Source organism: Callithrix jacchus, chromosome 18, assembly GCF_049354715.1.
Source record: "Callithrix jacchus isolate 240 chromosome 18, calJac240_pri, whole genome shotgun sequence".
Lineage (NCBI taxonomy): Eukaryota > Metazoa > Chordata > Mammalia > Primates > Cebidae > Callithrix > Callithrix jacchus.
Window position 1 is genome coordinate 48845948 of NC_133519.1, and position 14689 is coordinate 48860636.

Sequence of the window (14689 nt, forward strand, 5' to 3'; positions counted from 1 at the left end):
CATAAGCTTGCAGAAGGAAGAGCTAGCTCAGAAAGAATTAGGACCATGGAAGTAACTGATTTCTTGCAAAGATAAATACTTGCATAAAAGAAATTCATGATAACATTTAAGATGACAAATGTTTGTAAATAACCTTCTAAATGGTGAAGTCAACTATGCTGTAAACCATGTGGCAGATTTAACTCCTTGCTGGAATGTGTATGCATTATTGCCTTTTAATAAACCCTAAGATGGACCTATGGAAAAAAAACTGGCAAAACAACAAATTTTCAGTCAAGAGAATTGATCTGCCTGAAGACCAAACCTAGAGAATATTTCCTCATTCAATATGAATAACGTACAGCATCCAATGACATATTCTTTGAATTTCAGAAAGTCAGTGATACTTATAATGTGTAAATAAAAGATACACATGCCAGTGTCAAAGATAACGTTTAGCAGTGAGACAGGATAATTCAGATCTATAGTCATCAGTCACCAAGATGAATAAAGTGCCCTGGAAAAGAGTACAATTTTACCTGCGTAAGATTTTGGAAATAGCAGTCAGATCATTTGAAGCATGGATTTTAAATATACACAAGATTAACTTGTTAAATAATATTAAATAATCTAATTCAATGATAATATTTGATGAACATTTTAGCAGTTGTTAATATAAGAATAGAATAGAATTCACAGTTGATTAAAAAAAAAATCCAAAACTGTTGTTTTCAGGGATTTTCAATTATTATATTTTCTGCATTATGTTCATATAATCAAGCATTAGATGGGAATTATGTTGTTGAAGCTTTGTGATTTTTGAGTCATTGATGCAACATTGTTCTTTAATGAGGTAAAATGCTTTTCTTAATTATTTCATAGTGTTTTGTGGCACTGTAACCTTGATATTTTTAACATGAACATGGAGAGCCAAAGAAATTAATATACAGTAATTATGTACAGGCAGGAAACATTGCGTAGGCTGGGAGTATAACATAATGTTTTTGTACTATGAATGCTTCCTGCTGAAGCTGTGAATTTAAAGCCAAAATCTATATATCACTTTATGTAAATAATTCTTCTGAATGTTTATAACTAACTAAATATACAGGAAAACTACTGTAATATCTAGGCTACCAATATAAGAAATAAATAAAACTACCTTAATATCTAGGAGCATCAGATGGAAAGGAAAAACAACGAATGTAGGTAGGTTTTAATGTCTGCTTGTAACTGATTAGCTGACTTATTAAGAGTTACGTTTATGGGAAAAAGTAGCATATTCTATTACAAAACACACAATCTAGTTAATAGAACCAACTAAACATAAACTGCATATATGTTTTTGGTTATTTGAAGTAGGATGAAAGAGGAAAAAATGATTCATCAGGTACAGATTTACAGATTTACACAGCTACTGGCACATTTGAAGTTAATTCAGCACTTACTGCTTATACACAAATGTCAGGACATTTTCATTGCACCCTACAATTGAATTTAGCAAACTATGTGCCGTTGTCTGTGTTTGTAAGTAAAGTTTTATTGAAACACAATCAAGCAACTGTGGTAGAGCTGAATAGTTGTGAGAAACTACAAGGCCCACAGAACCCAAATATTTATAATCTGGTTCTTCACAAAAAAAAGTTGGCTAAAGTCTCTGCTCTTACATAATATCCGCTCTTTTATATTTCACGATATATCTGTTTTAACGATGGCTTGGCCTTAGCTAAAGTGGAAGTCATCTTTTTATGCAACAAATGTGTATTATTGTTGCTATTATGCCACCTGCTCCCTCTTCTGAGCACCAGGAACACAGCAAAGAGCAAGCCAAGCAAGTTTCCGATCCCATGGACTCTACCTTCCAATCTGGGGAAGCAAATAGTATTTAACAAGCAGACATAATTTAAACAAGATAATTCCAATCAGTGATTTGAAGAATGAAGAAATTTTTAAAAGGATGAAAATTTTATTGGTAAAAATAGAGGGGTCGGCCGGGCGCGGTGGCTCACACCTGTAATCCCAGCACTTTGGGAGGCCAAGGCGGGTGGATCACGAGGTCAAGAGATTGAGACCATCCTGGTCAACATGGTGAAACCCCGTCTCTACTAAAAATACAAAAAAATTTAGCTGGGCATGGTGGTGCGTGCCTATAATCCCAGCTACTCAGGAGGCTGAGGCAGGAGAATTGCTTGAACCCAGGAGGTGGAGGTTGCGGTGAGCCAAGATCGCACCATTGCACTCTAGCCTGGGTAACAAGAGCGAAACTCCGTCTCAAAAAAAAAAAAAAAAAAAAAAAAATGGAGGGGTCATTAGATTAAATCATCACAAAAATATTTGCTGAAGGGATAGCTGAGTTACTAACTGAATGAAGAGTGTTACCCATGCAAACATTGGGAAAGTTTCTTAAGTGGAGGGAACAGAATATGACAGACCTGAATAATGGAACAAGCTGGTGAGAAATGCAGTCTGACTGAAGTATAGTGAGTAAGAGAAGTTCATGGTGGTATTTGAGGAGATAGAGGTAGGCAATGCATAGCAGGCATTTTTACTAGATTGTTTGATGTAGTAAATGAAATAAATGAAAACAATATTGGGTAGCATAACATTAGCAAGGGAAAAACACTAACTGTCCTGACATCTGTTTTGTATTTTTAGCTTCAGGAAATGATAATACAATTAATTGTATTATCTCTTTCTTTTGACTCCTTTTAAGTTTTGGCTCCCTTAAGGTAAGAGGTGCTGTCTTGTAGGGAAAGCTGAAGTGAGGGTAGGAAGAGGCATGGATGAGCTCTCCAAAGGAGATCGCATGTGACATTCTTTCCAGCCCTCTTCCCTTCTTTACAATGCCACCAGAGTATCCAAAGGCCAACATCCACATTCAGCCCACACGCTGCACAAGCCTGTACTGAATAAGTAGGCCTTGTTCTTTTCCAGTGTTCCTGCCAGTGTGGTGACCTTTCCCTTTAATATGCTCTCTGATGACTCAGATTTGTATTTACAAAGGCACTGTTTTCGCCAAATAAATTATCAGATGCCGCAGACCTAATGCATTCAGAAGGGAGAGTTCTGTACCCAAGGACACTGTTCCTCCTCGGTTCTCTGTTTACTTTGGGTGGCAGCTTTATTTCATAAACTGGCTTTTTTCTCTATACCTTCTATTTGCATCTGTGGCTGAATCTAATAGCTAACCAGCCTTTTAAATTAGGGAGACCTGAATGTTATATATATATATTTTTTTTTTTAGATGGAGTTTCGCTCTTGTTACCCAGGCTGGAGTGCAATGGTGCCATCTCGGCTCACTGCAACCTCCGCCCCCTGGGTTCAGGCAATTCTCCTGCCTCAGCCTCCTGAGTAGCTGGGATTACAGGCACGCGCCACCATGCCCAGCTAATTTTTTGTAAGTTTTAGTAGAGACGGGGTTTCACCATGTTGACCAGGATGGTCTCGATCTGTTGACCTCGTGATCCACCCGCCTCGGCCTCCCAAAGTGCTGGGATTACAGGCTTGAGCCACCACGCCCGGCCAAATGTTAGATTTTTAAATTAACTTTCTTTATGCATTGAGGCTAGAAAAATGAATCTCTGGTACTCATTTTGTTTGTATAAAGAACACAAATAACAGTAGTTACTTTGCACTTGACTATTTGGGATTAGAATTAATCATTAGAAAAAGCTTGATGAGATATCAGTTACTTATGGGATCAAGAAGAAGAAAATAACAGCTACTACCATTTACTAAAATTCCAGGTGTTTTCCTGCAATTCGACAAGCACCTCACTAAACACTTAGATATGTTATAATTATACATGTATACATAATATAAATGATATATACATGTATAAAATATATAATATACTGTAATTAAATTACATGTATATTTTATATATGTAATATGTTACATAATTATGCAATATTAATACATAATTATACTCATATATGATACATGTGTGTATATATATATTACATATGCATATATTATATATAATTATATATATTATACATTAAATATTAAAGAAGTAATATATATTATGATTGGCCCAAGTTACTAATGGAAACTTAAGTTTTAGAGAAATTTGGAAGAAGTTGACAATTCCCTACTAAATTCTGTATCCATGATTCATATAGAGTTTGTAGTAATAAGGCCCCATTACCTCTGTTGTTATTATTTGTGCTACTCCTTTGCCAAACGCCTTTGATCTGGCACATGTATCTGTCTTCCTGTCAAGACATTGGCTCCTCCCCACTGTAATTTGACCCCTCTTCTTCATGAACACATCTACATGCCTCATTCCCAGCTGGAGAGCTCCTGTCTTATATGATGAATCTGAGTATTCTCCCTCTGCCAATGACAATACTATGCATCCCACACTGTCTTCACTTATCAGACATCTGATGTATCATTCTCTGATGTATCACAGAATCTGGGCGTTGCCAACATTTTTCCAGCTGGACTGAACCGTCCATTTCAGCCCCATCTTACTTCATATTACTGCTTTTCCTGTCTCACAGAGCTTCTCACCTTTTCTCCAATATATAATAGTCATGTCGCCATTCTTTTTTCATCTTTCTCCTGGAAATATCTTAATTTATGCCTCCTATAACTCATGAAGATCTACATTCCTCAAAACACAGGGGAAAAAAAGGATTTTGTTTCCCCATTCCAATTCTCAGATCAAGATTGTGGTCCCATTTTCTCAACATTTCCTGTGCAATTCTGTTAAAGAACTTTACTGAAAGTATTTGTCTCATTCTGTGCCTTGCAAGTTACTTGAACACATGGATTTAATCTTTATAACTTTTATATATCCAGTGTAAATAAGTGTACTTGGCATTCATAAAAACTTGTGGCAGGTAAGTACATGCTGTTAGACTTCTACATAGAGGGCTCATAATGAACAGTGCTCCTTTGCAGAGTTTTTCTTACAACTCTGGGTTTGCTCGTGAGACTCATTTGACCTATGAGACATTATCAAGAATAATGTTAACAGAGGTTTGATAGACACTTACGCACTGGGGCTTGTCTCCTTGGAATGTTCCTTCTTAAAAACTAGTGTACATTATGTTATAAAACCCAGGTTAGAATAATGAGAAATGAAAGACTCTGTGAAGAGAGGCCATTGAAGACAAGAGGCCATTGTGTAGATGCCAGCTGCAGCTGAGCTCTCAGCTGTTAAAACCACATAACTAACCTCAGCGACACCATATGGAGCCAAAGAACTGCCCAGGTGAGTGCTGTCAACTGACAGAGTCATGACAAATAATATGTTCTTGTGGCTTTAAGCCACCCTAAACAGGAAACACCGAGACAGTCCTCCAAAATTCTGCCTGAGAAATGTGTCGTTTCGTGTATCATATTTTGGCTACATCTTTCCTTTTGAAATTGAGTAGACATAATGCTTATTTCTATAGCTTGAGGAAATTTTTATCACACTGAATAGAAAAAAGCATTTTGAGATGGCTCCAGCTATATTGGTCCAAAAATGTTCTAGAAAATGCCATTTATTTTAAAGAAAAAGCTGAAATCTAACAAATAAGTGTCAGCAGCAATAATATAACCAATGAAGCAAGGCATTCTGAGATTCACTCTATGTTCCTGCATTTTCCCTGGTAGAACATATAATCGTTTCTGATTTGTCTGTCTCTTTGTTTCCTAAATACGTCTTCTCTTCTCTATTCCTTGTCATTATTTCTTACTCTGCTCGATACCTTTTGCTTGTTCCTTAGTTTCTATCTGAATCTTCACAGTCTGTACCCCGTTCTGTTCCCCAGGAGGATGACCAATACAGACTGCGTCAATAAGCTACCCTGCTCTCTTACAGGAAGGAGAGCACGGCAGGACATTGGGGGGAGGCTGGGGGTTTAGATCCACACACACTTTCCTCCTCTAGGCATCGCTTGAACGACATTCTGTTCTCAGTAGCCTTCTCTCTTCATGTTTTTGGAACTGTTCCACCCCTTGCTCCTTAAAGCCAAAGGGTGCTGACAGTATTTTACTGTTAGTAGCCTCAGGATATTGTACAATCCTTTGAGCTTCAGGAGAGGTTGCCCACAACTTTTTAAATAGTACTAACAGCAAATGGTCATGTTGACCAAATTGAACATGCTACGTATTTCCTTCCAGAACTCTGACTTATTCCTTTAGGGGGTTTTCCTAAAAGTCATTCCTAAAAAAATTTCCATTTCACTTGCAACTTAGCCATCCTAAGTGGACACAACAGCTGAGGTTCCAAATAATACCAGCCAGGGATGTGATAATTATACTGTTTCTTGAATTAACAATACATTGTGCCACAAATATCTTAGTGATATGTAGGTGTTCAGCCTTTTACATATCATACAGACTTATATATTCCTGTGTGCTCATAAAAAAAAAATTAGAAATGTTGCAGAGGCAATTAACAATTTTTAAAAAATTATTTTTTTCTGTTTTCCTTTTTCTCATTTTTTTATTTAGAAGAAAAGTAGAGGAGAGTTCACTCAGGTCTCAGAAATCTTTTTTTTTTTTTTTTTTTTTTTTTTTTTTTTTTTTTTTTGAGACGGAGTTTCGCTTTTGTTACCCAGGCTGGAGTGCAACGGCGCAATCTCAGCTCACTGCAACCTCCGCCTCCTGGGGTCAGGCAATTCTCCTGCCTCAGCCTCCCGAGTAGCTGGGATTACAGGCACGCGCCACCACGCCCAGCTAATTTTTTGTATTTTTAGTAGAGACGGCGTTTCACCATATTGACCAGAATGGTCTCGATCTCTTGACCTCGTGATCCACCCGCCTCGGCCTCCCAAAGTGCTGGGATTCAGAAATCATTTTAATGTCTTCGAGAGTGTGTTTAGAATGTTTTGAATCTGCTAGATTGGCTTAACTGAACAATGCTTTATGCATTTGTAGCTACCACTTATTTGTCAATTTTCTTCCTTTTGACTATCTTTGAAAGGAAATATCAGATGAACTGTATATTCCTCCTTACTAAAATATTTTGTTGTGTGGAGTAAAGATTCCATATGAATATATAACCTATATATGTCTTAGCAAGAGCATGAGATGAGCATGTCAAAGTCACAGTTTTAAGAACCTGAATTGGGCCGGGCGCCGTGGCTCAAGCCTGTAATCCAGCACTTTGGGAGGCCGAGGCGGGTGGATCACGAGGTCGAGAGATCGAGACCATCCTGGTCAACATGGCGAAACCCCGTCTCTACTAAAAATACAAAAATTAGCTGGGCATGGTGGTGCGTGCCTGTAGTCCCAGCTACTCAGGAGGCTGAGGCAGGAGAATTGCCTGAACCCAGGAGGCAGAGGTTGCGGTGAGCCGAGATCGCGCCATTGCACTCCGGCCTGGATAACAAGAGCGAAACTCCGTCTCAAAAAACAAATACAAAAACCAAAGCAACACAAAACAAAACAAAATCCTGAATTTTTCAAGGGAATACAGAGAAACTTCTGGAATTATCATTGAGACACCTCTGAACTCTTCTTTGCTCATCACCCTAGACTATTAATAAATAAGACACATTTCAGAATAGATTACTGATCCCAAAACGGTAGTGTGTTATTTACTGTCTTCTCTACAGATCTATACGATTTTCTCTCCAGAGCTATAGATCTTGTCTATAGATAAGAGCTTTAAAAAATAGAGCATTATCTATTACTGTTTACTAGTAGAAAATTTTCTATGCTTTTAAGAAGTGACTATCAACTAAGTTGTTACAAGACTAACGAAAAGAGAAGTAAATGTAGAATGACTCTGAGGTTTTAATTTGCCTTTTATTTTTTAAAAAATTCCAACTTTAGAAGTTCAAGGGTATGTGTGTAGGATGTGCAGATTCGTTATACAGGTAAACATGTGCCATGGTTGTTTGCTGCACGGATTATCCCGTCACCCAGGTATTAAGCTCAGCATCCATTAGTTCTTCCTGATCTTCTCCCTCCTCCCACCCTTCGCCTGATGGCAGGCACCATTGTGCACTGTTCCTCACCCGTGTGTTTCCATGTGTTTGTATCAGTTAAGCTCCCTCTTATAAGTGTGAAGAGGTGGTATTTGCATTTCTGTTCCTGTGTTAATTTGTTAGTGGCTTCTAGCTCTATCCACATCCCTGCAAAGGACGTAATTTGATTCGTTTACATGGCTGCATAATATTCCATGATGTATATGTACCACATTTTCTTTATCTAGTCTAACAGCAATGGGTATTTAGGTTGATTCCATGTCATTACTATTGTGAGTAGTGCTGCAATGAACATGTGTGCATGTGTCTTTATAAAAGAACAATTTATATTTCTCTGTGCATATACCCAGTAATGGGATTGCTGGGTTGGTTATGCTTCTAGGTCTTTGAGGAATGACCATGCTGTCTTCCACAGTGGTTGAACTAATATACACTCCCACCAAGAGTGTAAAAGTGTTCCATTTTCTCCACCACCTGCCGATTTCTGTCAGTTTTTGACTTTTTATAATAGCCACCTGACTGGTGTGATATGGTATCTCATTGTGTTTTGATTTGCATTTCTCTAATGATCAGTGATGTTCATAGGTTTGTTGGCTGCAGGTATGCTTTCTTTTGAGAAGTGTGTGTTCATGTCATTTGACCACTTTTTAATGGGATTGTGTTTTTTCTTATAAATTTGTGTTTAAGTTCCTTATAGATGCTAGATATTAGACCTTTGTCAGATAGATTGCAAAATTTTTCTCCCATTCTCTAGGTTGTCTGTTTACTCTGTTAATAGTTTCTTTTGCTGTACAGAAGCTCTTTGGTTGAATTATATCCCATTTGTTAATTTTTGGTTTTGCCGCAGTTGCTTTTGGCATCTGGTCATGAAATCTTTGCCTGTTCCTATGTCCTGAATGATATTGCCTCAGTTTTTTTTCCAGGGTTTTATAGTTTTGAGTTTTACATTTAAGTCTTTAATCCATCTTGAGTTGATTTTTGTATATGGTGTAAGGAAGAGGTCCAGTTTCAATTTTCTGCATATAGCTAGCCAATTTTCCCAGCACCATTTATTAAATAGGGAATTCTTTCCCCATTGCTAGTTTTTGTTAGCTTTGTCAAAGATTAGAGGGTTCTAGGTGTATGGTCTTATTTCTGGGTTCCCTATTCAGTTCCATTGATCTATGTGCCTGTTCTTTTAACAGTATTTTGCTTTTTTTGGTATTGTAGCCCTGTAATATAGTTTGAAGTTGGGTAGCATTATGCTTCCAGCTTTGTTCTTTCTGGTTAGAATTTTTTGGCTAGTTGGGCATTTTGGGGGGTTTCAAATGAAATCTAAAATAGTTTTTTTGAATTCTGTGAAGAATGTCAATGGTAGTCTAATGGGAATTAACTATAAATTGAATCTATAAATTACTTTGAGCCATATGGCCATTTTCATAATATTGATTCTTCCTATCCATGAGCATAAAATGCTTTTTCATTTGATTGTGTCACCTATAATTTCTTGGGAAGTGGTTTATAGTTCTCCTTAAATAGGTCCTTCACTTCTCTTGTTAGTGTTATTCATAGGTATTTTATTCTTTTTGTGGCAGTTGTAAATGGGAGGTCATTCATGATTAGGTTCTTGTCTTGCCTGTTGCGGGTGTATAGGAATGCTCATGATTTTTGCACATTGATACTGTATCTTGAGACTTTACTGAAGTTGTTTATCTGCTTAAGAAGTTTTTGGCTGAGTCAATGGGGATTTATAGATACAGGATTATTTCATCTGCAAACACAGTTTTACCTCCTCTCTTCCTATCTGAATACACTTTATTTTTTTTCTCTTGCCTGATTGACCCGGCCAGAACTTCCAATACTGTATTGAATAGGAGTTATGAGGGAGGACAGTCTTGTCTTACATATGTTTCCAAGGAGAATGCTTCCAGCTTTTGGCCATTCAGTATGATACTGGCTGTAGGTTTGTCCGAGGTGGCTCTTCTTGTTTTGATATATGTTCCTTCAATACCTGGTTTACTTAGGGTTTTTTAACATGAAGGATGTTGAATTTTATTGAAGGGCTTTTCTGCATCTATTGAAGTAATCATGTGGTTTTTCTCTTTAGTGCTGTTTATGTGGTAAGTTACATTTATTGATTTGTATATGTTGAACTAGCCTTGTATCCCAGGATGAGGGCCACTTGATTGTGGTGGATACGTTTGCTGATGTGATGCTGGATTCGGTTTGATAGTATTTTTCTGAGAATTTCTGCACTGTTGTTCATCAAGTACATTGGCCTGAAGTTTTCTTTTTTTGTTGTTGTATCTCTGCAGGGTTTTGGTATCAATGTTGATGTTGGCCTCATAAAATATGATAAGGAGAAAGCTATCAACTTTTTAAATAGTTTCAGGAGGAATGGTACCAGCTCTTCTCTGTATTTCTGGTAGAATTCAGCTGTTAGTCCATCTGGTCCCAGGCTTTTTAGGGTTGGTAAACTATTTATTACTGCATCAATTTCAAAACTTGGTATTGGTCTGACCACAGATTCCATTTCTTCCTGGTTCAGTCTTGGGAGGATGTGTGTGTCCAGGAATTTATTCATTTCTTCTAGATTTTCTAGTTTATATGCCTAGAGGTGTTTATAATATTCTCTGATGATTGTTCTTATTTCTTTGGGGTTGGTGGTGATATTCTCCCTATCATTTCTGATGGTGTTTATTTAAATCTTCCCTTTTTTCTTCTTTATTAGTCTAGCTACCTATTTTTAATTTTTAAAATAAAACAGCTTATGGATTCATTAACTTTCTGAAGTTTTTCCATGTCTCTGTATCCTTCAGTTCATCTCTGATCTTATTTCTTGTCTTCTGCTTGCTTTGGGGTTTGTTTGCTTTTGGTTCTCTACTTTTTTTTTTTTTTTTTTTTTTTTCAAGAGAATTAAATCGTTTATTGATTACACATGATAATGGATGATACACAAGCTTCATTCCCATCTATAATTTTATCTGGTACCATTATTCAATTTAGATATATTGCATAGGATGTGCCAACAATCATCTTTATAACCAATAATTCCATGATTTTTGCTTGGGTAATTCCTTTTAATCGTGAACTTCAGGTCACAACAGTAACTATTAGTTCAACTACACCAAGGTTTCTGAAGACATTGGCTTCTCCACCCAAGCATGTTGTATATAAATTCCAAATAGAACCTGGCATCACCCTGAAGAAATTCTAACTTCACACTGTTGGGGAAATTTACCAAGATGGCTTCAGAGTAGACTAACTTTACACAGCACATTAAAAAAAAAGACATTTATTCAGCGTCACGATCAGACTATTACATTTAGCAATCAACAGCATGGGTGCAAAAAAAAAAAAAAAAAAAAAAGAAAAAGAAAAAATCTACATTAAAACCCTTTGTTGGAATGCTTTACACTTTCCACAGAACAGAAACTAAAATAACCTGTTATACAATTAGTCACAAATACAGTCCTCGAGTTTTTTGCCCATACACATGAGTATTTGTCTAAATCATGTCTTCTTTGTAGCAGCTAGGCCCTGCCACCACTGTGCTTGGCTGAGTTCACAAATCTGTTGTAACCTGTAGCTTCCCTGTCACTTCTCTGGCTCTCCTCTCCTGCTAAGCTTTGTTTCCTAATTAAAATCTTCTGCCACTGCCATAGCTACTGCTGCTACTGGAACCGCCATAGCCACCTTGGTTTCGTGGTTTGGCAAAGTATTGGCCGCCACCACCATAGGGGCCAGAGCTTCTGCCTCCAAAGTTTCCTCCCTTCATGGGTCCAAAATTTGAAGACTGATTGTTGTAACTGCCAAAATCATTGTAGCTTCCACCACCTCCAAAATTGCCTCCATCATTGCCAAATCCATTATAGCCATCCCCACTGCCACCATAACCACCACCACCACGGCTGCCACCAAAGCCACCACGACCGCTGAAATTTCCTCCACGACCAAAGTTGTCATTCCCACCGAAACCTCCTCCACGACCACCACCAAAGTTTCCAGAACCACTTCGACCTCTTTGGCTGGATGAAGCACTAGCCATCTCTTGCTTTGACAGGGCTTTCCTAACTTCACAGTTGTGGCCATTCACAGTATGGTATTTCTGAATGACAATCTTATCCACGGAGTCATGGTCGTCAAAGGTTACAAAGGCAAAGCCCCTTTTCTTGCCACTGCCTCTGTCCGTCATGATTTCAATCACTTCAATTTTTCCATACTGTTCAAAATAATCTCTTAGGTGATGTTCTTCAGTGTCTTCTTTAATGCCACCAACGAATATTTTTTTCACAGTTAAGTGGGCACCTGGTCTTTGAGAATCTTCTCTTGAGACAGCTCTCTTTGGTTCCACAACTCTTCCATCCACTTTGTGTGGCCTTGCATTCATGGCTGCATCCACCTCCTCCACAGTTGCATACGTGACGAACCCAAAGCCCCTGGAGCGCTTGGTGTTTGGATCTCTCATGACCACACAGTCTGTGAGCGTTCCCCATTGCTCAAAATGGCTCCTGAGGCTCTCATCGGTTGTTTCAAAGCTCAACCCTCCAATGAAGAGCTTCCTCAGCTGTTCCGGCTCTTTAGGAGACTCTGACTTAGACATGATCGCGGGGAGAAGAGAGACTTTAACGATGCTGCTTCGGCGGCGTCCACGGGCAGAAAGGAGCAAACTGACCGGTTCTCTACTTCTTTTAGTTGTGATGCTATGTTGTTAACTTGAGATTTTTCCAGCTTTTCGATGTGAGCATTTAGTGCTGAAAATTTCCCTTTTAACAGTGCTTTAGCTGCATCCCAGAGATTCTGGTATGTTATATCTTTGTTCTCACTAATTTCAAATAAATACTACTACTTATTACACTTTAAGGTCTGGAGTACATGTGCAGATTGTGCAGGATTTTTACATAGCTATACACATGCCATGGTAGTTTGCTGCATTCATCCCCCCATCATCTACATTAAGTATTTCTCCTAATGTTATCCCTCCTCAATCCTCCTACTCCCCTATGTGGCATATATGCACCATGGAATACTATGCAGTCATAAAAAATGATGAGGGCATGTCCTTTGCAGGGTCATGTATGAAGCCGGAAACCATCATTCTCAGCAAACTGACACAAGAATAGAAAACCACATGTTTTCATTCATATGTGGGTGTTCAACAATGAGAACACATGGACACAGGGAGAACTTCTTGATTTGTGTCTTAATTTCACTATTTAACCAAAAGTCATTCAGGGGCAGGTTGTTCAATTTCTGTATAGTTGTATGGTTTTGAGTAAATGTCTTAATCTTGAGTTCTAATTTGATTGTGCTGTAGTCTGAGAGACTGTTATGATTTCAGTTCTTTTGCATTTGCTGAGGAGTGTTTTACTTTTGTTTGTGTTATCAGTTTTACAGTAAGTGCTATGTGGTGGTGAGAATAATGCATATTCTGTTGTTTTGGGGTGCAGATTTCTGTAGATATCTGTCAGGTCCACTTGATCCAGAGCTGAGTTCAGATCCTAAATATCTTTGTTAATTTTCTGTCTTGATCTTTCTAATATTGTCAGTGGGGTGTTAAATTTTAATATTGTGTGAGAGTCTAAGTCTCTTTGAAGGTCTCTAAGAACTTGCTTTATAAATCTGGGTGTTCCTGTATTCAGTGAATGTATATTTGGGACAGTTAGCTCTTCTTGTTGAAAAGAACCCTTTACTGTTATGTAATGCTCTTCATCTTTTTTTTTTAATTTTTTTTTATTTTTGCTGGTTTAACATCTGTTTTGTCAGAAACTAGGACTGCAACCCTACTTTTTCCTGTTTTCCATTTGCTTGGTAAATTTTCTTCCATCCCTTTATTTTGAGCCTATGGGTGTCACTGCATGTGAGATTAGTCTCTTCAAGCATACTGATGGGTCTTAGTTCTTTACCCAATTTGCTGTTCTGTGTCTTCTAATTGGGACATTTATCCCATTTACATTTAAGGTTTGTATTGTTGTGTGGATTTGATCCTGTCATTATGATGCTAGCTGATTATCTGGCAGACCTGTTTATGTGGTTGCTTCATAGTGTCATTGATCTGTGTACTGGTGGTAATGACTTACCTCAGCATTTGCTTGTCTGAAAAATATCTTATTTCTCCTTTGCTCAGGAAGCTTAGTTTGGCTGGATATGAAATTCTGGGTTGGAAATTATTTTCTTTAAGAATATTGAATATTGGCTTTCAATATCTTCTTGTGTAGGGTTTCTACTGAGAGGTCCACTGTTAGTATGATGTGCTTCCCTTTGTAGGTGACATGGTCTTTCTCTCTGGCTGCCCTTATCAGTTTTTTCTTTCATTTTGACCTTGAAGAATCTGACGACTGTGTGTTTTGGAGATGATAGTCTCATGGAGTATCTTACTGCAGTACTCTGCATGTCCGGAATTTGTATGTTGGGCTTGTCTTGCTAACTGGGGAAGCTTTCTTGGATGATATCCTGAAATATGTTTTCCAAATTGGTTCCATTCTCCTTCTCTTTCGGGTACCCCAAAGGGTTGTACATTCAGTCACTTTACATAATCCCACATTTCTCAAAGGTTTTGTTTATTCCTTTTCATTCTTTTTTCTCTATTCTTGTCTATCTTACTTCAGAAAGGCAGTCTTCAAGCTCTGAGATTCTTTCATTCACTTGGTCTATTCTGCTAGTGATTGCATTGTGAAGTTCTGGTACTGTGTTTTTCAGCTCTATCAGGTCAGTTATATTTCTCTATATATTTGCTATTTTTGCTGTGAACTCCTGCATTGTTTTACCATGATTTTTAGCTTCTTTGCATCGAGTTA

The 14689-nt window shown here is 37.8% G+C and overlaps 1 protein-coding gene across 1 annotated transcript; it reads right to left on the reverse strand.

Annotated features, from left to right (window-relative positions):
* Positions 1–11171: 11171 nt before the first annotated feature.
* Positions 11172–12556, reverse strand: LOC128928150 (heterogeneous nuclear ribonucleoprotein A1). The gene has a single exon (XM_054246885.2). It carries the CDS (start codon positions 12493–12495, stop codon positions 11533–11535), a length of 963 nt encoding a protein of 320 aa, XP_054102860.2. The 5' UTR covers positions 12496–12556; the 3' UTR covers positions 11172–11532.
* Between the last annotated feature and the right edge of the window lie 2133 nt (positions 12557–14689).

Coding starts and splice junctions, on each gene's coding strand:
- LOC128928150 (XM_054246885.2), bottom strand. CDS start 12,495: ATGTCTAAGTCAGAGTCTCCTAAAGAGCCGGAACAGCTGAGGAAGCTC.